We start from the raw sequence: 20,448 nt of genomic DNA, 5'->3' as shown, positions 1-20,448 counted from the left end.
GTTGTTCTGCTTTTTAGTGCATGTCTTAGGGCCTGCCCAGATCACCTTCCCCCAGCCTGAAAAATAGTATGAATTTAAATAAAGAATTTTATACTAGAAGAAGGTTAGCAACATTGGAGTATTTCTGTTGCCTTTGGAGGCTCTAGCTTGTTTGCTCTGGCTCTCGAGGTCCTACACGCTTCGTGTCTGCCATCTTAAGTCGATCAAGTGCAGTCTCAAGCGTTACGGAAATTATCCCCTGCCTCTCTTCATCATCCAATGGAACATCAATTGCAGGGATCTGATAGGCCTGGCTCAGGTAGGCACTCAGAGTCTGCCTGTCCATGGTGGGATCAATGGTCATCAGTGTCCCACGCATCTTCAGTAGGGTCACCTCTTCAAGACTGCCCACAAGGAAAGAAAGACAGGCACACAGGCTTGAGCTCTTCTCTCTGTACCCCAACCCTGAAGTGCCTATAAACTACTCAGATCTGAGTAGTACCAAGCATAGTACCTGTTGCCTGGGGAGACTCAGGTACCTGAGATGCTCTCTGATATGATTGCCCAACCCAGGGACCAGTGGCTGAGTGGGACTCTGGGGCCCAGGGCCACTCACCGTTCCATGTTTAGCTCCTGCTTCAGTTCTTCTAAGTAAGCTTCCTTCTCACTGTTATACTGTTCCCACAGCTTTTGCACAAATGGCTCACTCTGGCCTTCCTCATCCTGTGGGTGCGGTAGGGGGGAAGGCAAGGTGAGGCCATTTGATTGTAGTTTAAATAAGACTAGGGAAGGGACTGGCAAGTTTTGTGTCTTCCTACCTCAGTAAACAATGATCGATAGTTTAACATGTCTGTGTTGCTGCTGTCTGGACCCCAGCCTGCTGCCTCCATCAACTCCATAATCTGCTCTTCCTTCTTGAGAGGAAAGGCAGTCTTGAGGACGGTGCTACGGGGAAAATGAAGTTTCCAACAGGGCCTGAGTAACCGAGTCTGCCAACTCACCCTCCCAGCCCTCCTGGGCCATCCCCATTATTATTTCAACAGGTTATTTTGTTTTGTTTTTGTTTTTTTTTTCTTTTTTTTTGGAGCTGGGGACCTAACAGGGGCCTTGCGCTTCCTAGGCAAGCGCTCTACCACTGAGCTAAATCCCCCAACCCTTTTGTTGTTTTTTTTAGAACTTATTATTTATGAGTATACCATAGCTGTCTTCAGACACACTAGAAGAGGGCATTGGATCCCATTACAGATGGTTGTGAGCCACCATTGGTTGCTGGGAATTGAACTCAGGACCTTTGGAAGAGCAGTCTGTGCTCTTTTTTTTTTTTTTTTTTTTGGAGCTGGGGACCGAACCCAGGGCCTTGCGCTCGCTAGGCAAGCGCTCTGCCGCTGAGCTAAATCCCCAACCCCAGTCTGTGCTCTTAACCCCAAGCCATCTCTCCAGCCCCTCTGAAGGTTTTTTTCTTTCTTTTTCAGAGTTCTTGAATTCATAATGATGAGCTGCATTATGCTACTTTTTTGTTTTACCTTGATTGATTGATTGATTGAGAAAGGGTCTATATCTATGTTAATGTGGTTGCCAAGAACTCACTCTATAGACCAGAATGGCCTTGAACTCAGAGAGATCCACCTGCCTCTGCCTCCCAAATGCTGGGATTAAGAATGTGCACTACTGGGCTGGAGAGATGGCTCAGTGGTTAAGAGCACTTGACTGCTCTTCTAGAGATCCTGAGTTCAAATCTCAGCAACCACATGGTGGCTCATTAATGACTCCTGCTTTTTTTTAATCTCTCAAGTGCTAGAATTCCTAGCATATGTCGCCACACCTGGTGAGGTCAGGAGGTCAGCAGGCTTTGAGGCTGTGGCCCTTTCCCTGAGGCTCCCCTTTCCCTGAACCTGACCAGTCAATCATAGACCAGAGTTTGGAGTAGTCTGGTCAGTCTCTTACCTGAGTTGTTCCATGGTTATTGACCCCTCATTCTGAGTGTCAGCATTTATCATGTCCTTCAGCAGGTGGTACAGTGTGTCTTTTTGGTTGATATATACACTCTCCAAAGTCTATAAGAGGGAAGCAGTTATTTTTTTCTTTTTTTTTTTTTTTTTTTTTTTTTTTCCGGGGCTGGGGACCAACCCAGGACCTTGCGCCTTCCTAGGCAAGCGCTCTACCACTGAGCCAAATCCCCAACCCCTGAAGCAGTTATTAATATGCTGTTTACTACAGTAGTGGCAGGGCCATTTTGTGCCGGGGACAAAAGCCCTTTCTAGTTCCCTGAGGGTAACAGGTAGGACCCAGGTCAAAGCTCACCTTTCCCATCAAAACTGCATAGAACTGACTCATGATCTCACTGGAACGAAAGAGCTTGATATTTTCAAAAATGGTATAAGCCCAGGCCATGGCTTCATTGACCCCAAAGCGACGCTCCAGAAAATTGAAGAAGAAATCTGGAAATGACTCTTTCTATAGGATGAGGACAATACTTGGTCAGAGCGTTCCAGGCTTATTAGGCCCCCACCCTATTCCCTACCATCTTGAGGGAACTCCTCAAACTGGAACTGACGTTTTGCAGAAGCGATGTTTTATAACCAATGAAAGCTGACCTGCTCCTCTACAACACGCTCCCTCCAGGCATCCTTAAGGAGATGTACCACCTCCTTTTTGTTGGGCTTCTTGTTCTTCACAGGGCCATCAAACCGAAGGAATGGGGGGATGGAATCCCCAAAGCCCTGAAAGGCAGGCGTCAGCACATGGTTGGACCCCACCATTGCCCTGTTAGTAAATGGGATGATGAGCTCTGATGGCTCCCCCAGAATCCTAAATGGCCTCTGGCTCAGGACTCCCTACCAGGCCAGGGAAGAAGTCCTTCTCCCGAAGCAGACCCATGCCAATTTCCTCCAGGAGCACATCCACCAGCTGGTCACTGTTCTTCCCTTCAGCCAGCACTAGCCAGCGTTCCTGGCCCCCTGCTATGACACCTGCAAGTTGGGAGAAGAAGCTAGAACCTAGTCCATGTTGTTCAGCAGGCCCTGGGGCCCCTACAATCATTACTTTCGCATTTGGTCCAGTCAGGCCGCGGTGTAGAGGTGCGCTGGATCTCCTGCAGCTCATTATAGAACTGGTCCCGCTCCTTTAGTGTGCTCATGTGCAACTGCAGCAGCATCTCATGCTCCTTTCGGACTTCTTCATAGTCGCCTCTCAGGCTTTCTAGCTGTAGGCAAGGTGATTGGTCCTAACTACCCACCTGCCTGACCATACCCTACCATGTCCAACTCTACCTGCCCACCAAGCACCTGCTCTTGAAGTTCCATGTTGGTCTTCTCTTGCATTTCGAAGTCTCTCCTGGGTACCACATCTCCAAAGTTAGCTTTCATTGTGTTAAGTTCCATCTGCGTGCGAGTCAGGTCTTGTCGAGTCATCTTCAGTGCCAGTGTTAGCTTCACAGGGTCTTCTCCCCAAACACCTGCAGAGGGCCCATCATCTGTCACCCTGGCTCTAGACCTTATACTCAGAGTTGGGTTGAATATTGCTTGGGGGATGCCCTCTACTTGAATGGGCCACATATGTCTGAATTCATATGTTTGAATATTTGTTCCCCATTTGGTGGAACTGTTTGAGAAGGATTAAGAGGTATGGCCGCCTTGGAGAAGGTGTTTCACTGGGGGCAACCTTGAGGTTTCAAAAAACTCAGTACCATTCCCACTGTGTTCTCTGTTTCCTGACTGTGGATCAGATATGAACTCTGAGCTGCTGCCCCAGTGCCATGCCTGTTGCCGTGATGACGACAGACTACTATTCCTTTTGGAACCCCAAATCCCAAAAAAGTGCTTCCTCCTACAAGTCACTGTATTTTAGCTCTGCAATAGAAAAGTAATCTACCTCTTCTGCCTGGGACTTGTTGGGTCCACAGCATCACCACCTTAAGGGGTCAGGCTTAAGTAGAGAACCCCAGGACATGTGGTGCTTCCAGCAGTGTAAAGTTTCCTACTTTATTTTGTGATTCTCAGTCTAACACAAAAGATCCAGAGCCTGGGCTAGTGACCCAGACATCTCCCACCATGTATGGACACAGGATAATAAGATATTAGGAATATTGAATGAGCAGGATAAATGGTGACAGACAGACTTCAGCATCTTAGGAGAGAAACCTGGGATTACCTGGGCTCTGGGCTAGTGACATGTCTTCTCGCTGGTACCTCAGTTCATTCAGGTCCCCGATGAGAATCTTTCGGGCATCTCGTTCGGTAAGGTAACGCAAGTACTCCTCAGCCAGACTCTTCCTCAGTTTAGCCACCTGGGGAGTAGGAAATAGAGTTGCATTCTTGGTGACCCTTGGAGTGCTGGTTGGCAGCTAGTCACTCTAGGGGTGTGATAAGTTCTTGACAGTCCTCTCAACTTGGGAAAAGGAAAGCGAACCGATCATGCCTGAGTACCTAGCAAGATGTCAGTGCTTCAGCCCATGGAGAGTTTTCTGGTGCCTGGAGCCACCTTGGAGTCTATACTGAAAGGGGCAGAGGGAAGACAGTAGGGGGATTCTTGGGAATGTGATAGCTCCATTCCAGGCAGAAGGGTAGCCAGGGTTTGGGGTTGCCTCAGTCACCACCCCCAGGCTACAGGTACAGCAGGAACATGTGGACTTTGTCAGCTCTCCCAGTTTCATTCACCTCGCACTGCAGTGAGATCTTCTCTTCATTCTTTTTATCAATGAGTTTTAGCAAATTCATCTTCTCTTTCTTGAGCACAGAGATTTCATGCCTCTCCTCAGCCCTCATGGCCAGAACTCTCTCACTGCAGTCTTCGTTCACAGTGACAATCTTGGCCTTCAGGGGCTCTAGGGACCGGATTTTCTCTCTTTGGTGGGCTAAGCAAAGATAGGTGGGTTGGGTATGGTAGTGCATGTCTTTAATCCTAGCACCACAGAGAGGAGGCAGATCTCTGAATTGAAGGCCAGTCTGGCTTACAAAGCAAGCTCCAGAACAGCCAGGAATACATAGAAAGACCCTGTCTCAAAAAACAAAACAGACAGGTAGAAAAGCCCTTTGCGGGGGGCGGGGCAGGGGGGAACAGAGAACAAACAGCCAGAAATCACAAATCCTTGGTTACACAGGTCATTGGTGTACATGGTCTTTTGCCTGTAGGTGTGTCTGTGAAACCCATGTGTGTCTAGTGCCTGCAGAGACCAGAAGAGGAGGTCAGATCCCCTGGAAATGGCGTTACAGATAATTATTGACTAGCATGGAGGTGCTGTAATTCGAACCCAGGTCCGCTGGAAGACGGCCAGTACTTAACTATAGAGCCATCTCTCCAGTGCCTCTCTACTCTCTCCACACACTTGTTTTTAAGGAAGGCAGCAGCTGAGAATAGAAGAAGCCTTCAGTTCTGTGAATGCTTAGCTTGTTCTGGGCAGATGAGAGAGTTCCCAGAAGGAGTTACTTTCCTCAGATTCCTGCTGTTTACTACAGATTGCTTCACCATCTTTCTAAAGGAGAGAGGGGGTTGAGGCAAGCAAAACAACTAGAAAGATCAGTTGTTAGTAGAGAATTAAAAAGTCAGAATAGTCTGTTTATTCGGGGGTGGGGGGGCAGAAAGGAGCTGCAGTCTTACCCAGCATCACCTCATACGCATTCTTGATGGAGGATAACAATGGCTTGTATGTCTTGAAATCCTCTATGAAGAACTCAAAGATCTCCCTGTAAGGCTGCCATAAAAAAGGAACTTATCATTGCCTGACCCATAGCCCCCACCTCCAGTGGACGCAGAACTATTTCCATATGAGACTGCCTATGTCTGGCCAAGCACCACCCAAGTCTTAGGACCATGCAGCTGGAGAAGAGGGACAGGTGTGAGATATTGCCTCCTGCCAACTCTGAAACTTAGCAACCCACTAGTGTGAGGTAAATATGCCATTCTGCCCAAGCTGACTCTAGCTGCCCAGGCAGTCAACTTCTTGCCTACCAGATGGGTCCTGTATCTAATTTGTCTCTCACCTGTAACCCCTCTTTACATCAAAGACCTATGGAAATAGGACATTAACAATTCTAGCTTCCTGTTCTGAACTCAAAGTGCAAGAGTGAAATTCTCCCTTCCAACTTAGATTTAGAATGAGTCTGTAGGCATGTGTGCATGTGCATGCATGTGTTGTGGTTCATAGACGTCAACATTAGGTGTCTTCTTTGAGATAAAGTCACTCTCTTACTGAATCTGAAGTTCACCAATTAGCAAGGCTGGCTGGCTAATAAACTCCAGGAATCTGCCTTTCTCTCACTGGCAACCCCCAAGTATTAGAGCTACAGATGCAGCTGGGCCTGACTTTTTAGGTAGGTGAGTTCTGGGAATCCAAACTCAGGCCCTCACACTTGTACAGTAGGCTTTTGAGCACTTGAGCCATCTCTCATCCCTCAGAAACATTCAGATGTGAAAGGAGACTCTAGGTCTGCAAACACAGAAAGCTTTTGGAGGCAGGGTTGAACACAGGCTCGGAACCAGCCTTGAGTTGGAATCCCAGCTCCACTACTTCCCTGTGGGATGCCTTCAAGCGTCTGCTTGTAAGAGTGTGTCCAGAGCCTGGAACACAGGTCAGCATTCGGTAAATGCTTCAGTCGTGTCTAGGTCAGAAGTCTGAGATTCCTTTTCATCATCACTGAGTCCCTCTCTAGTATGTACCAGAGTCTGGATTGCATCTAGACTGACCATTCTTTTTCCTTTAGTTTCTCATTGTTGCCACCAGGCCAAAGGCTCTGTCAAAGGACTTGCCTCTTTTCAAAGAGGAATAGTCGCAAGATGGAGGACCACTTCCCCGTGAAGGTCTATCATTCAGATCTGATGCATGAGGTTTCTTTCCACCCTTGCATGGTGGGTCTGTGGGCTCTGACCTGCAGCCTCAGTTCTTGTGCAGAGTCCGTGCTCAGGTCCAGCAGGAGGAGCTCCTTGCGCAGGTAATTCTCCAGTTGCTCCAGGTACCTGGGCTTGGAGATGCTCAGGGGCTGCTGCTGCCAGCTACTGCAGAGGATGGTGGGCTGAGATGTCACTAGCACCCATGGATCCTTGTACTCTTGGTCTGGGGCCGCAAACTCCACTAAGTTCTATGTCCTGGACCAAAACCTAGCCTAGATCAGCCCATCCCCCATTAGGCTGGCCCTGGCTTACTTGGCTCGATTCCGGCTGTCATCTGAACAGGGCTTTCGTTTATGTAGAATGGTCTGGCCACTGGTGTATGTAGGCCATGGTGACAGGTGGCCACACATGGATAACTGCAAGGGCTTAGGGGAGGGACAGTTGGGGTTACTATGGCAACATTAGTCCTTCGTCCACCCCGCCCATTTTTAGTATTGTTGAGGATTGAACCCAGAACCACCTCACACATGTTAGGTAAGCACTGTACTACTGAGCTGTAACCACAGCCTAATATTCTTCTGCTTCCTTACACATGCACGCATGCACACACACAATCTTGCTATATGGCCCATGCTGGCCTTATACTCAAGGCCTTGCCTCCAGTCCTAGATGCTGGGATCACAGGTATGTGCTAGTACACCCAGCTACAGACATCGTTAATATGGTTCATAGTTAAGACTGTGGTCTTTTAGTTATAGATGGTTAGGATTAAATCTCGAATCTTCCTTATTACCAGTGTGACCACAGGTTAACTTTTCTTTTTTTTTTCTTTTTTTTTTTTTTTGGTTTTTTTTTTCGGAGCTGGGGCCCGAACCCAGGGCCTTGCCCTTCCTAGGTAAGCGCCCTACCCCTGGCCTAAATCCCCAGCCCCAAGGTTAACTTTTCTGAGCCTCAGACTTTTCATCTGTAAAGTAGGGGTAACAGTAGTCAGCATCCCAATGCATGAGGCAAGGATATCAGGAGAAAACTGTGTAGTGCCTGCTAGGAATCCAGTAAATCAGAGTTACACTCTGATTGTCAGGGGACATTGAATACTGTCTTATGACAAACAAAAATGAACCCTGAAGAGCCCTGTACAACATGCTGAAAGCATAAGGAAATAGGGGAGGAAGCAAGTCCAGGCTAAGCCTAAACGGAAAGACAGATCCAACTACAGAGATTAACAAATGGAGCCTGGAAGGAGACTGGGGAGAAAGAAGTAGGCGAGGGTCCCCTGGCGAATGGGGTTTCGTTTTGAACCATTAGCAGGTGCATTTGGTACAACATGGTATTTATGGCTTTTTAAAAAAAAATCTTTTCGGGGTTGGAGATTTAGCTCAGTGGTAGAGCGCTTGCCTAGCAAGCGCAAGGTCCTGGGTTCGGTCCCCAGCTCCGAAAAAAAGAAAAAAAAATCTTTTCATTAAATATGGCATAGAAAAATGCAGTAAGTTGGGTGGTGGTGTACACACCTTTAATCCCAGCACTCTGGGAGGCAGAGCCAGGGCTCTCTGCATTCGAGGCCAGCCTGGTCTACATCATGAGTTCCTGAACACACAAAGCTGCTTAGTGAGATCCTATCTTGAAAAAACCAAAGCCAAAAACAGTAAATAATAATAATAATAATAATAATAATAATAATAATAATAATGATGATCTTATTTTTTCCATATGGAGAGTTTTAATGACAGAAGAGTCAGAAGAGTAGAAAGGCTGGCCATGGGCATGTCGGGGGAAGGGGAGAGGGATGGGGAGAGAAGGGACAGGGACAGAGGGGAAGAGCAGAGCAGAGCAGAGAACAAAGAGCATAATAATCTTATATAGCATGCATCAACTCCTGGGTTCTGTCCTAGCACTGTGTAATGTGGGTACCTACCTATAATCTTGCAATCCTAACATTCTGCTTGTAATCTGCGTGTTCTGGTTGTGGAGATAGAAGCATCCCAAGTGCATGATTATCTTCCACTAGATAGTGGGTTCTAGGGCAGCCTGGATTCTGACTCAAAGACCCGCCCCACCCAAAAATAGTCCAGCCTGGTATCAGGAAGATCTTTGAATTCCAGGCCAGGCTACATATCCAGTTCTAAGACAGCCAGGGCTACATAGAGACCGGTTTCAAAAAGTAAACTATCTGGTAACTCATGCACATAATTCCAGCGCTCCACAATTAAAACTTTGATGCCAGCCTGAAATACACAGAAAGACCCTGACTCAAATAAGCAAACCATATGGGCTAGTACACACCTGTATCTGAGCACATGAAGGGTGGAGGCTTGGAGTTCAAGAGGATCCTTAGCGTCACAGACAGTTTGAGGCTAGCTTGGGCTACATGAGACCATCTGAAAACATTTATTCTATGTATGTGAGTACACTGTTGCTCTCTTCAGACACACCAGAAGAGGGCATCAGATCCCATTACAGATGGTTACACCATGTGGTTGCTGGGAATTGAACTCAGGACCTCTGGAAGAGCAGTCGGTGCTCTTAACCACTGAGCCATCTCTCCAGCCCCATTTTTTTTTTAAAGATTTATTTATTTATTATATATAAGTATACTGTAGCTGTCTTCAGACACACCAGAAGAGGGCATCAGATCTCATTATAGATGGCTGTGAGCCACCACCATGTGGTTGCTGGGATTTGAACTCAGGACCTCTGGAAGAGAAGCCCAGAGGTCTTAACCGCTGAGCCATCTCTCTGCCCATCCCCCTTCTTCTTCTTTTTTTTTTTTTAAGATTTATTCATTTATAATATTTAAATACACTATAGGTGCTTTCAGACACACCAGAAGAGGGCATCGAATCTCTTTACAGATGGTTGTGAGCCACCATGTGGTTGCTGGGAATTGAACTCAGGACCCCTGGAAGAGTAGTCAGGTGCTCTTAACCGCTGAGCCATCTCTCCAGCCTCCCCCCCACCCCCCTTCTTTTTTAACTAAAGATAAACTAAGGGAAAACATTCAGGCCGGGTGGATGTGTGGCAGGGAGTAAAACAAACAAATAAAGGACTATTTTATTTTTTTCCTTTTTTTCTTTTTTTTCGGAGCTGGGGACCGAACCCAGGGCCTTGCACTCGCTAGGCAAGCGCTCTACCGCTGAGCTAAATCCCCAACCCCAAATAAAGGACTTTTTAAGTGTGGCGGCTCACACCTGTAATACTAACATGGGTATGCTAAAGCAGAACTACTGTACCAAGGGTCTATCACAACAAACTTTTCTTTTCTTTTCTTTCTTTTCTTTTTTTTTTTTTTTCTTTTTTGGAGCTGGGGACTGAACCCAGGGCCTTGCGCTTGCTAGGCACATGCTCTACCACTGAGCTAAATCCCCAACCCCCACAACAAACTTTTTACATGGTTGGTGGGAGTGGCCTGTAATCCCAGCATTCTGCTTAGGAGTGGAAGCAGAAAGAGCATGCCTTTGAGACCATTGTGTCAGACTGTCTCAAAACAACAAAAGTGGAGAGTCCTGGGCTTAATATTGATGAGTTTGGAAAGTGTTTCAGATTTTCAAAAGGAGAGTAAAATTTGCTCTTTCTGCTTTTTCAGATGGAGAAAAGATAAGCACCTTACTTTGATTTGAGCAGGCCAATGAAAACTCCATACACTGTGGAAATTGCTGCTTCTTTCCAGGGGTTTTTAGCTTCTAGTGAAGATTTCTGCCCAAGGGCTGCTAGAACATTCATGATGTTCCTCTGAGTTCCCTGCTTTTTGCTTCCCCCTGCAGGTAAAAACTGGAGGGTGCCCCACTCCCAGGAGATGGCAGGAAACAGCTCCCTCTGGTAGTTGGTGACACCGAAGGAAAATGAACAGAGCAAAAGTGCTTGGACTGCAGGTCTAAGCTGAGCTAAGTCTTTGAAAACTGGCCGAGTCGGAGTGGAGCTGAGGTCTCCTTACAGGAGTTTGGGGAATGTGTTCTCTAGAGTCCATATTTGCTCTTTTCTCCTTACACGGGGGCCTCATCTTGGAAGTTCCCAGCTTCTTAACATATTTGGCCTATATGTTCCCAAATACTTCCCAACGAACACCATTCACACAGTAAATGCAACACAGCACCAACACTGTTCCATTGTCAGCTATAAGTTCATATATATACCTATACATATATATATATATATATATATATATACCTATACATATATATATAAAACTTTTTTTTTTTTTTTTTTGGTTCTTTTTTTCGGAGCTGGGGACCGAACCCAGGGCCTTGCGGTTGCTAGGCAAGCGCTCTACCACTGAGCTAAATCCCCAACCCCATATATAAAACTTTTAATAAGTTTGTGTCATATATAATTTTTTCATTTATCAATTTATTCACTATACATCCTGATACAGCCTCCCCTTATATATTTAATGTTTAAAAGTTTGTTTACTTTATGTATATGAACATTTTGCCTGTATGTAAGTGTTCCACATACATGCTTGAAGTCTGGAGCGGTCAGAAGAGGGCGCCAGCTCTACCTGAACTGGAGTTACAGTGTTAGGAACAGGACCCTGATCAAGAGTAGCAAGTGCTCTTAACCACTGTGGCACCCATTCTAGCCCCATGATGTTTTTCTTGGAGATTTGAACAAATCTCCTTTTTTTTTTTTTTTTTTTTTTTTTCCAGAGCTGAGGACCGAACCCAGGGCCTTGTGCTTGCTAGGCAAGCACTCTACCACTGAGCTACATCCCCAACCCCACAAATCTCCTTTTTAAGAAAGGGTCTCTCTCGTGTAGCCAAGGCTGGCTTTATAAGAATGCTTTTAAAATAAATTTTTTTATTTATTATATATAAGAACACTGTAGCTGTCTTCAGACACACCAGAAGAGGGCATCAGATCGCATTACAGATGGTTGTGAACCGGGGTTGGGGATTTAGCTCAGTGGTAGAGTGCTTGCCTAGCAAGCACAAGGCCCTGGGTTTGGTCCTCAGCTCCGGAAAAAAAAAAAAAAAAGACAAAATAACAGATGGTTGTGAACTAACATGTAGTTGCTGGGATTTAAACACAGGACCTCTGGAAGAGCAGTCAGTGCTCTTAACCGGTGAGCCATCTCTCCAGCCCCCATAAGAATGCTGGAGAGATGGCTCACCGGTTAAAAGCACCTGACTACTCTTCTAGAGGTCCTGAGTTCAATTCCCAGCAACCACATGGTGGCTCACAACCATCTGTAAAGAGATCCGATGCCCTCTTCTGGTGTATCTGAAGACAGCTACAGTGTACTTATATATAATAAATGAATAAATCTTAAAAAAAAAAAAATGCTTTTTAAGAAAGGGTCTCGGGGTTGGGGATTTAGCTCAGTGGTAGAGCGCTTGCCTAGGAAGTGCAAGGCCCTGGGTTCGGTCCCCAGCTCAGAATAAAAAGAACCAAAAAAAAAAAAAAAAAGGGTCTCTCTCGTGTAGCCCAGGCTGGCTTAGAGTTTACTGTGAAGTTCAGGCTGGCTTTAAACTTGCAGCAATTTTCCTCAGCCTTCCCAGTGCCAGGGTTACAGGTGTGAGCATTGTGCTTGATCTATACAAAAACTTTTAAAAATAGGAACAAGGAACTCAGAACCAAATCCAATAGAGAAATACTCTGTACTGTGCCTTCACATGCTTGTTCCTAAGTATTTAAATCTTTTTTTTTTTTTTCCGGAGCTGGGGACCGAACCCAGGGCCTTATGCTTGCTAGGCAAGTGCTCTACCACTGAGCTAAATCCCCAACCCCCCTAAGTATTTATAGAACTCAAGTACTGTTATCAGACCTAAGGCCATAAAGACAAAAGGTACAGGTCACAGCAGACAGGGTCTATTTCAGAATGTTGAGTTGCAAAGTGAAAGGTGCTGAGGGAAGGGACTAAGTCTTTTCTACCTAGAACAGCCTGGGCCAGCTTTCAGATGAGGAAGAAGGACCAGCATGCTCTTACCTCCTCCCCCAGAGCCTAGTGAGCCTGGCTTCTGTGAGTGAGTCATACGTCTCTGACTGGGAAGAAGCTAGTCTGCTGGGTTATGCTTTGGGGTTGTAGGTGGAACAGACAGGTTGTAGAGGGTGACATGTGGGCTTCCAAAAGAAGAGCATCACTAACCAGTGTCCTTCGCTTCTGGGAAAGCTTGCGTTTCTCAATGCTCTCTGCTTCCGGAGTCTCTCCTGAAGATTCTGTGCGTGTTCTGCATAGAAAAGAAGCTGTGGTGGGTGACAGAGCCCATAAAGGGGAGGGAGATCCCTCTGACCCTTCCTCACAGAGTGTGCTCTCCTCTTTCTCCCCACCCCCTCTGTGTGTGTGCGTATGTGTGTGCGTGTGTGTACGCTTGTCAGTCTGTGCACTTGTGAGTACAGGTACTAGCACAGTTCAGGAGAGGGCATTGTTTAATGGTGAAAGAGTCTGGAGGCCTGGCATCTGGAGTTTCAAAAGGATCAGATTTGAGCAAATTGTTTAACCTCCTTTAGCAGTTTTCTCTTAAAGAAACAGAAAATTCTTATTCTGTTCCAAATAGGTTTGTAAAGGTTAAATATGAGTGAGTTAAGCACCAGGTGGTAGTGGCACAGGCATTTTATCCCAGTGCTGGAGAAGCAGAGGAATGTGGAACTCCAAGTTCAAGGCAAGTCTGGTCTACAGAGCTACTTCTAGGACAGCCAAGACTACACAGAGTAACTCTGTCTCAAAACAAACAAACAAACAAACAAACAAACCAAAAATCAATCAAAAATGAAGGAAACAAAACACTACGAAGACTAAAATGTGCTGTATAGGTTTTATTATAATAGCAGATTAGGAGAAAAATGGATCCTGAAGAGATTTCAAACTTGAAAGTCAAGCCTTTTGGGAAGGGGCTTGCTCAAGGTAGGGAGGCATTCAAAGAGGGCTACATACATATGGCCAGTGTGACCCAAGTGGAAGAAACGGAAGAGGTGATTCAGTGATCTGCTGGTTAAGGGTATACTGCTAGACAGACTTGTGCACCTGATGTTAATTCCTTTTGCTAGCTGGTGACTTTAAGTATGCTGTTGTACCTCAGTTTCTTTGCTCATAAAAAAAGTGAACCTAGAGCCAGGTGCTAGAGGCATACACCTTTAATCCCAGCACTCAGGACACAGAGGCAGGTAGATCTCCGAGTTCTAGGCCAGCAGGATCTACAGAGAAAATTCCAGGACAGCCAGGGCTACAAGGAGAAACCTTGTTTCAAAAAACCTAAAGGAAAGAAAACAAATAAAAAGTAGGACTAGTATTACCCAAACATGTGAACCCAGTTAGGAAACTCTATTCTGCACAATTCCTCAGGCCTACTTTAATGGAGCAGTGAGACCCCCAAACCCTAATTTTTAATGCCACTTAACATTGAATGTGAATAAAGCAAATGGACAAGCAACTCACAAGAGGACAGATGTAACCTGATATATGTTTGTAACTAACATGGACTAGTAGTCCTGTAATCCTAGCTGGTTAGGAGGCTGAGGCAGGAGGATAGCAAGTTTAAGGCTGTCCTGGGTAATTTGCCCACATTCTCTCGTGACAGAAGGCAGGCAGAAAAGGAATTGGGCTGCAGCACAAACCCTAAATCCCAGCACTTGGAAGTCAGAGACAGGTATATTTCTGTTTGTGGCCAGCATGCTCTACATAGTGAGTTCCAAGCCAATCAGGGGTATACAGTGAAATCCTCTTTCAAAACAAACAAATAAAACAAACAAACAAACAAAACAAACTAGAGGGACTGGGCATATACCTCAATGGCAGAGGACTTGCCTAACAGGCATGGGGTTCAGATTCAGTCTCCAATACTGATTTTTGTTTTTGTTGTTGTTGTTTTTAAAAGACACATATTGGAGAGTAACAAGATACAGTACAATTGGGGTTAGATTTAGCTCAGTGGTAGGCGCTTGCCTAGCAAGCACAAGGCCCTAGGTTCGGTCTCAGCTCGAAAAAAAAAAAAAAAGATACATTACAACTTAATCTGCTCATTGGCGTCTTTTTTTTTTTTTTTTTTTTTTCGGAGCTGGGGACCGAACTCAGGGCCTTGCGCTTCCTAGGCAAGCGCTCTACCACTGAGCTAAATCCCCAACCCCAAATGGAAACCACCGCTGTTTCCGCCTGGTCACGAACCATCATTGGCGTCTTAATATCTTTTTCTCACCATCAGTCACTATCCCCAATTCAAAAAATTTATTCATTTATTTAACTTAATTTTGACATGATTCTCACTAAGTATCCTGGGTGGCCTTGAGAAATCACTACAGAGACCAGGCTGTTCTGGTATCCATTTTCCTCCCTTTGCTTCCTGGAATTACCAGCATAAACCACTATGCCTGACTATGTTTTTTCCTTTTTATACCTTTGATCTTTGAGATAAGTTCATATGTAGTTCGGTATATCCTTGAATTGAGGCTCCTGCCTCAGACTCCTGACTCATGGAATTACAGGCACGTATTTATTACAATGCCCCTTAAAAACTCTGTTCTTGATCATACTGTAACCACCATGAAAGGGAAAACAATTAGGACGACTATGTAGCTCTCTAGACATCAGAAGAAAATGCCAAATGGAAAAGTTCAGTAGGTTACAGCTGTTGTTAGCTTTGGACATAAAAATCAAAATGAAAACCAAGCACACCCAGCAGAGTCTCATCCAAATAAGGCACTGTGATGGTTTGTATGTGCTCAGTCCAGGGAGTGCACTATTAGAAGGTGTGGCCCTGTTGGAGTGGGTGTGTCGCTATGGGTGTGGGCTCTAAGACCCTCATCCTAGCTGTCTGGAAGTCAACTAGTCTTCCAATAATGGCCTTTAGATGAAGATATAGAACTTTGAGTTCTGCCTGCGTCAATCATGCCTGCCTGGATACTGCCATGTTCCCACCTTGATGATAATGGACTGAACCTCTGAACCTGTAAGCCAGCCCCAAATATATGTTGTCCTTTATAAGACTTGCCTTAGTCATAGTGTCTGCTCACAGTAGTAAAACCCTAACAAAGACAGGTTCTTATTTTTAATTTCTAATTACTTTTCTTATTTTGAGTTTTTTTTTTTTTTTGGTTTTTTTTCGGAGCTGGGGACCGAACCCAGGGCCTTGCGCTTCCCTAGGCAAGCTCTACCACTGAGCTAAATCCCCAACCCCTTATTTTGAGTTTTATTTTTATTATTTTATGTGTATGAGTATTATCCCAGGAGGCCAAAAGAGAACACTGGATTCCTTAGAACCAGTTAAGAGAATTGTGAACTACCTTGTGGGTGCTGGGAATCTCACCCAGATTTCCAGAAGAGCAGCCAGCTAGTGCTCTTAACCACTGAGTCATCTCTCTAGACTCTAATATTTTAATTTTTTATTATTATTATTTTTTAAAGATTTTATTTATTATATATAAGTACACTGTAGCTGTCTTCAGACACACCAGAAGAGGGCATCAGATCTCATTATAGGTGGTTATGAGCCACCATGTGGTTGCTGGGAATTGAACTCAGGACCTCTGGAAGAGTAGTCGGGTGCTCTTAACTGCTGAGCCATCTCTCCAGCCCTTTTATTATTTTTAATTATGTGTATTGTGCACATGAATGCAGGTGTCCACAGACACCAGAGGTGTCAGATTCCTCCTGTAGCTGGGATTACAGGTGATTGTGAACCACCTGATGTAGACACTGGGTAGCAAACTCAGGGCCTCTGAATGAGCTTACCTGCTGGACCATCTCTGAAGTCCCCTCCAGCCCCATTTTTTCTTTCCTCTCTTTCTTCCTTCCTTTCTTTGTTTATGTATGTATTCATGAGCCACGGGGCACAGGGAAGATTAAAGGACAACTTGTTGGAATGACTTTTGTTCTTCTACCATGTAAGATCTGGGGATCAGATTCAGGTAATCAGACAATCCTTAACTCCCTGAATAATCTCTCAGGCTCGTGTGTGTGTGTGTGTGTGTGTGTGTGTGTGTGTGTGTGTGTGTGTGTGTTTGTTCAAGACAGGTTTTTCTTTTCTTTTTTTTTTTTTTTGGAGCTGGGGACCAAACCCAGGGCCTTGTGCTTGCTTGGCAAGCGCTCTACCACTGAGCTAAATCCCCAACCCCAAGACAGGTTTTTCTATGTAGCCCTACTTGTCCTGGAACTCACTTTGTTGACCAGGCTGCCCTTAAACTCAGAGATTCACCTGCTTCTACCTCCCAAGTGCTGACTGGCCAGCTAGGTATTTGTTTATTTATTTATTTATTTATTTAAGTATTTATTTATTCCATGTATGAGTACACTGTAGCTGTCTTCAGACACACCAGAAGAGGGCATCAGATTCCATTACAGATGGTTGTGAGCCACCAAGTGGTTGTTGGGAATTGAACTCAGGACCTCTGGAAGAGCAGTCAGTGCTCTTAAACTGCTGAGCCATCTCTCCAGTCCTAGGTTCCCTACTTTAAAAAAAAAATGATTTAACAGAAACCCTAAAGGAGGAATGCAAAATATTTACATTTATATCACAATGGTGGTGAAACCTCAGTGTTATAATTGGCTGCAGGCAATGGGTTCTCAGAAGAATTTCTTGATATTGAATGACCTTTACAGATAGCCCCACTAAAGTGGCATGCAGGGATATGAGAACAAAAGGAGAAAAGCCCATAGGAGGAGAAACATTCTCCAAGGAAATATAAAACTCTGAGGTCTCTTCTATCAGGTTCTGCTTATGTTCTATTGTGCTAAGCTCTGGTGTGTCCATCTTGTTGGCCCTCTCTAAGGTCTGAAGGAGGAAACCCACAGTGCATCTCTATAAGGGAAACAGTGTGTCACTACATGAATGGTGAACTCCCTAATGAATGAAGATTCTGAACCTGTTTCATATTCTGTGTGTTGTTGGGGATTCTGGCATGTTCTAATTACAGCCCCAGCCCTATTACATATTTTTTTTCATGGATAGTAATTTTCCTGGATTATGCCTTTGATGGGTAACTCTTTTTCAACCTGCTGCCTGTTTCTTGTAGACTAATTTTTTTTAAGCTTCAGGGACAATCATAACATTGGTATTTCCTGTCCTTGGAACTTCTGCAGGTTTATTACTATTACTATTATTATTATTATTATTATTATTAACATTATTAATTATTTTAATTCATTTACTTTAAGATGGGGGTCTCTCCATATAACCCTGGCTGTTCTGGAACTCTCATGTAGAACAGGCTGGCCTTTGTAGCTTTTTTCTACCAAGGCAGCAGACCCTGAAAGATTAGTGTTGAGAATGAAGTCGCCTCTCTCGCCCTTCTTCTATTACTGGGAATGAGCAGGCAGGAAACAACATTCATTAGACACTGAATGCTTCTTATATTCAGGAGCTGTAGAGAATTTCACATATAATTATACTAAGGCACTTCGTTTTCCAGTGTTTAGCTAAGATCATGTATCTAATGATAAAGTACGCCTGCATTTTTGGCAGCACGTAACGTTCTTACTGGACTGACGAGTCAGTCCCAATTCTATTACAACTGTATCGCTGATTCTGTGGCGCTGAAGTCCTAGCCCAAAGAACTGAGACCAACAGACAGTGCAGCGATCTGGATCAGTGTCAATATTTCTGGAAATATTCAAGTTCTCCCCGCCCTCAGCCCGGCCAGGTGCTACCTTAGCTTGGAGAAACTCTGGTTACGCGTCTGGGGGTTGGCCATGACTCTGGAGCAGAAGCAGGCTGGAGCCGTTGCGGTAGTGTACAGTCCGTTGCCATGGGGACCAGCCCCCAGCGGCCTCCGCGTTGAGGGTGGGATCACGGTTGCGCCACGCCTCCATCCTCCCCGCCCCCGCGAGCACTCTGAAGAAAGGCCTAATAGTAAAGGTAGACCCCGACCCAGAGATGTGGTGCTCTGAGAACCAGTCAGTGCAGCAAATTTGACATTAGCTACAGAACTGAGGCAGGAGAATAAACTGAGACCATGGACGAGAAAGGCAAGCTTCGAGGTCTTGCCACTTGGCCAGCCGGGAATGGTAGTTTTCAGTGGTTCAGAGTCTTCGTTGTATAGGCTTGTGAATGAACAGTTGTGTACTACATCTTCCGAAGTTCTTCAGGAGCTCGCGTTGGCCGGCTTCTACAGCGCTCTGCATTGTGGGATATGTAGTCCAACTCTAGCGAAGTATAGTAGTGTCCAAAGAAAGGTTGCCTGGACTCGGACTCAGTTTCCCTACCACCCTGAGATGCTCACGGCCCATTGGCTGAGCAAGGCAGATCTGGTTGCACTCCTCCCCGCCCCCAGTGACACAATAGCAGCTCCCTCCAAGATGGCGGCGGCGACTGCAGACCCGGGAGCTGGAAACCCGCAGGCTGGGGACTCCTCCGGTGGGGACTCCGGGGGCGGGCTACCGTCACCTGGAGAGCAGGAACTGAGTCGGCGCCTGCAGCGCTTGTACCCTGCGGTTAATCAACACGAGACGCCGCTGCCGCGCTCCTGGAGCCCCAAGGACAAGTACAACTACATCGGCCTCTCCCAGGGAAACCTCCGTGTCCATTACAAAGGTAACAGCGGGTCTGGCCGCTGGGAGACACGTCCTGAGCGTCTACAGGGAGGCTGTGCCCATTATCCCTTTCTTTGTCCGGGCTTTCTGCGAGTTGGGCCTTAGCCCATCGGATCGTCCGGAGTGGAGGGGTTGGCCAGGCCGGAGTTTACCTGCTTCCTTTCCTCTGTTCCTAAACACCCGACTCAAAGACAATTACACTAAATGTCCAAAACCGGTGTTGGACAGGTCCTTCCACTTCAGGGCCACCCCTCTTTCCTGAGCTGGCTCCAACTTATTATGCTAGGCCCTTTACCATGGCTTAGTTTCAGTAATGTTTGCAAAAAGAGGTGGTAACATTGTCACAGTAGGTGCTTGGACTGCCTGTCTGCCAGTCATCCGGGACTGGGCTGGGGTTTGTGTGCTAAAGTTGTTGGAAGTGGTGACTTCCATTTTTGCCACTTCCTTCCCCTGGGCTCCAGGCTGGGCTGTTTGGATTCTGGAGAGACAGACAACAGTCTTCAGAGTGTCTCACACACATTTCTATTGCCTATATCTACCCTTGTTGTTATGGAAGACAGTATCTCTGTCAGGACTGTTGGTCTGGGTTGGAGATGATCTAAAGGTGGGAGACTTAAGTGTTTACTCAGTTGTCTTATTATTCCTTGGAGAGTACAAGAACTTCCTCAGCCCAGGGAGGGTTTGAAGTTATCATGGCATAGAGAAAAAGGAGGCCTCCATTTGCCTTTTCTGGTGTTGACATTCTTTCCTTGGCTTCTTACATCAGGTCATGGCAAAAATCACAAAGATGCAGCCTCTGTACGAGCCACCCACCCCATCCCAGCAGCCTGTGGTATTTACTATTTTGAAGTAAAGATTGTCAGCAAAGGAAGAGATGGGTAAGCCTTTTTCAATATTCCTTTTCCTCTTCAACATAGAACTAGTGTTCCCTGTTGTCAATGTCTGAAGCTCCAGAGCTAGTATTAACGGATGATGTTAGCCTGCCAATCCACTTGGATCTGGGCTACCTCTCCTCTGACTAGAGACATGTTCTGGTCTAAACAGTGGGCGTTGAGAGCAGTAGGCACATTGAAGATAGAGCAGAGGGCACTTTTTTTTAGTATTGTAATTAGATAGTCATAGATCAGGGTTGTAAGTAACAAGTTTACATTAACAATTTAGAGGGCAAATGGGGTTTCCCCTGCCAGCATGTG

General features: G+C 45.7%; 2 protein-coding genes across 2 annotated transcripts in view; one reads left to right on the top strand and one right to left on the bottom strand.

Moving 5' to 3' along the window:
• Nucleotides 1-5: 5 nt before the first annotated feature.
• Tsnaxip1 (translin associated factor X interacting protein 1) lies at nucleotides 6-12,942 on the bottom strand. The gene is made up of 15 exons (XM_032888013.1): nucleotides 12,884-12,942; nucleotides 7,117-7,229; nucleotides 6,843-6,969; nucleotides 5,575-5,668; nucleotides 4,635-4,831; nucleotides 4,129-4,264; nucleotides 3,264-3,433; nucleotides 3,022-3,181; nucleotides 2,818-2,948; nucleotides 2,574-2,699; nucleotides 2,281-2,433; nucleotides 1,924-2,033; nucleotides 798-924; nucleotides 596-702; nucleotides 6-383 (listed from the first exon to the last, which is right to left on the bottom strand). The coding sequence occupies exons 2-15, from the start codon at nucleotides 7,212-7,214 to the stop codon at nucleotides 143-145; spliced, it is 1,977 nt and encodes a 658-aa protein (XP_032743904.1). The 5' UTR covers nucleotides 7,215-7,229; nucleotides 12,884-12,942; the 3' UTR covers nucleotides 6-142.
• Nucleotides 12,943-18,861: 5,919 nt separating this feature from the next.
• The window catches only part of Ranbp10 (RAN binding protein 10), a 62,518-nt gene continuing 60,931 nt past the window's right edge, over nucleotides 18,862-20,448 (top strand). The window contains exons 1-2 of the mRNA XM_032887392.1: nucleotides 18,862-19,256; nucleotides 20,022-20,133. Of these exons, the coding sequence (XP_032743283.1) occupies nucleotides 18,938-19,256; nucleotides 20,022-20,133 (431 nt within the window). The 5' untranslated portion in view covers nucleotides 18,862-18,937. The remainder of the gene's footprint in view (nucleotides 19,257-20,021; nucleotides 20,134-20,448) is intronic.

Source organism: Rattus rattus, chromosome 17 (genome assembly GCF_011064425.1).
Source record: "Rattus rattus isolate New Zealand chromosome 17, Rrattus_CSIRO_v1, whole genome shotgun sequence".
Taxonomy (NCBI): Eukaryota; Metazoa; Chordata; class Mammalia; order Rodentia; family Muridae; genus Rattus; species Rattus rattus.
The sequence above is the reverse complement of the archived record's forward strand: the minus strand, read 5'-3'. Positions and strand labels throughout refer to the sequence as shown.

What these genes read in the sequence shown, in the direction of transcription:
- Tsnaxip1 (XM_032888013.1), bottom strand. Translation starts at nt 7,214, where the DNA reads ATGTGTGGCCACCTGTCACCATGGCCTACATACACCAGTGGCCAGACC. An exon ending in CACAAGAACTGAGGCTGCAG is followed by an intron (nt 5,669 to 6,842) that starts GTCAGAGCCCAC and finishes TTTTTATGGCAG; the next exon opens with CCTTACAGGGAGATCTTTGA. An exon ending in GTCACTAGCCCAGAGCCCAG is followed by an intron (nt 3,434 to 4,128) that starts GTAATCCCAGGT and finishes GGCCCTCTGCAG; the next exon opens with GTGTTTGGGGAGAAGACCCT.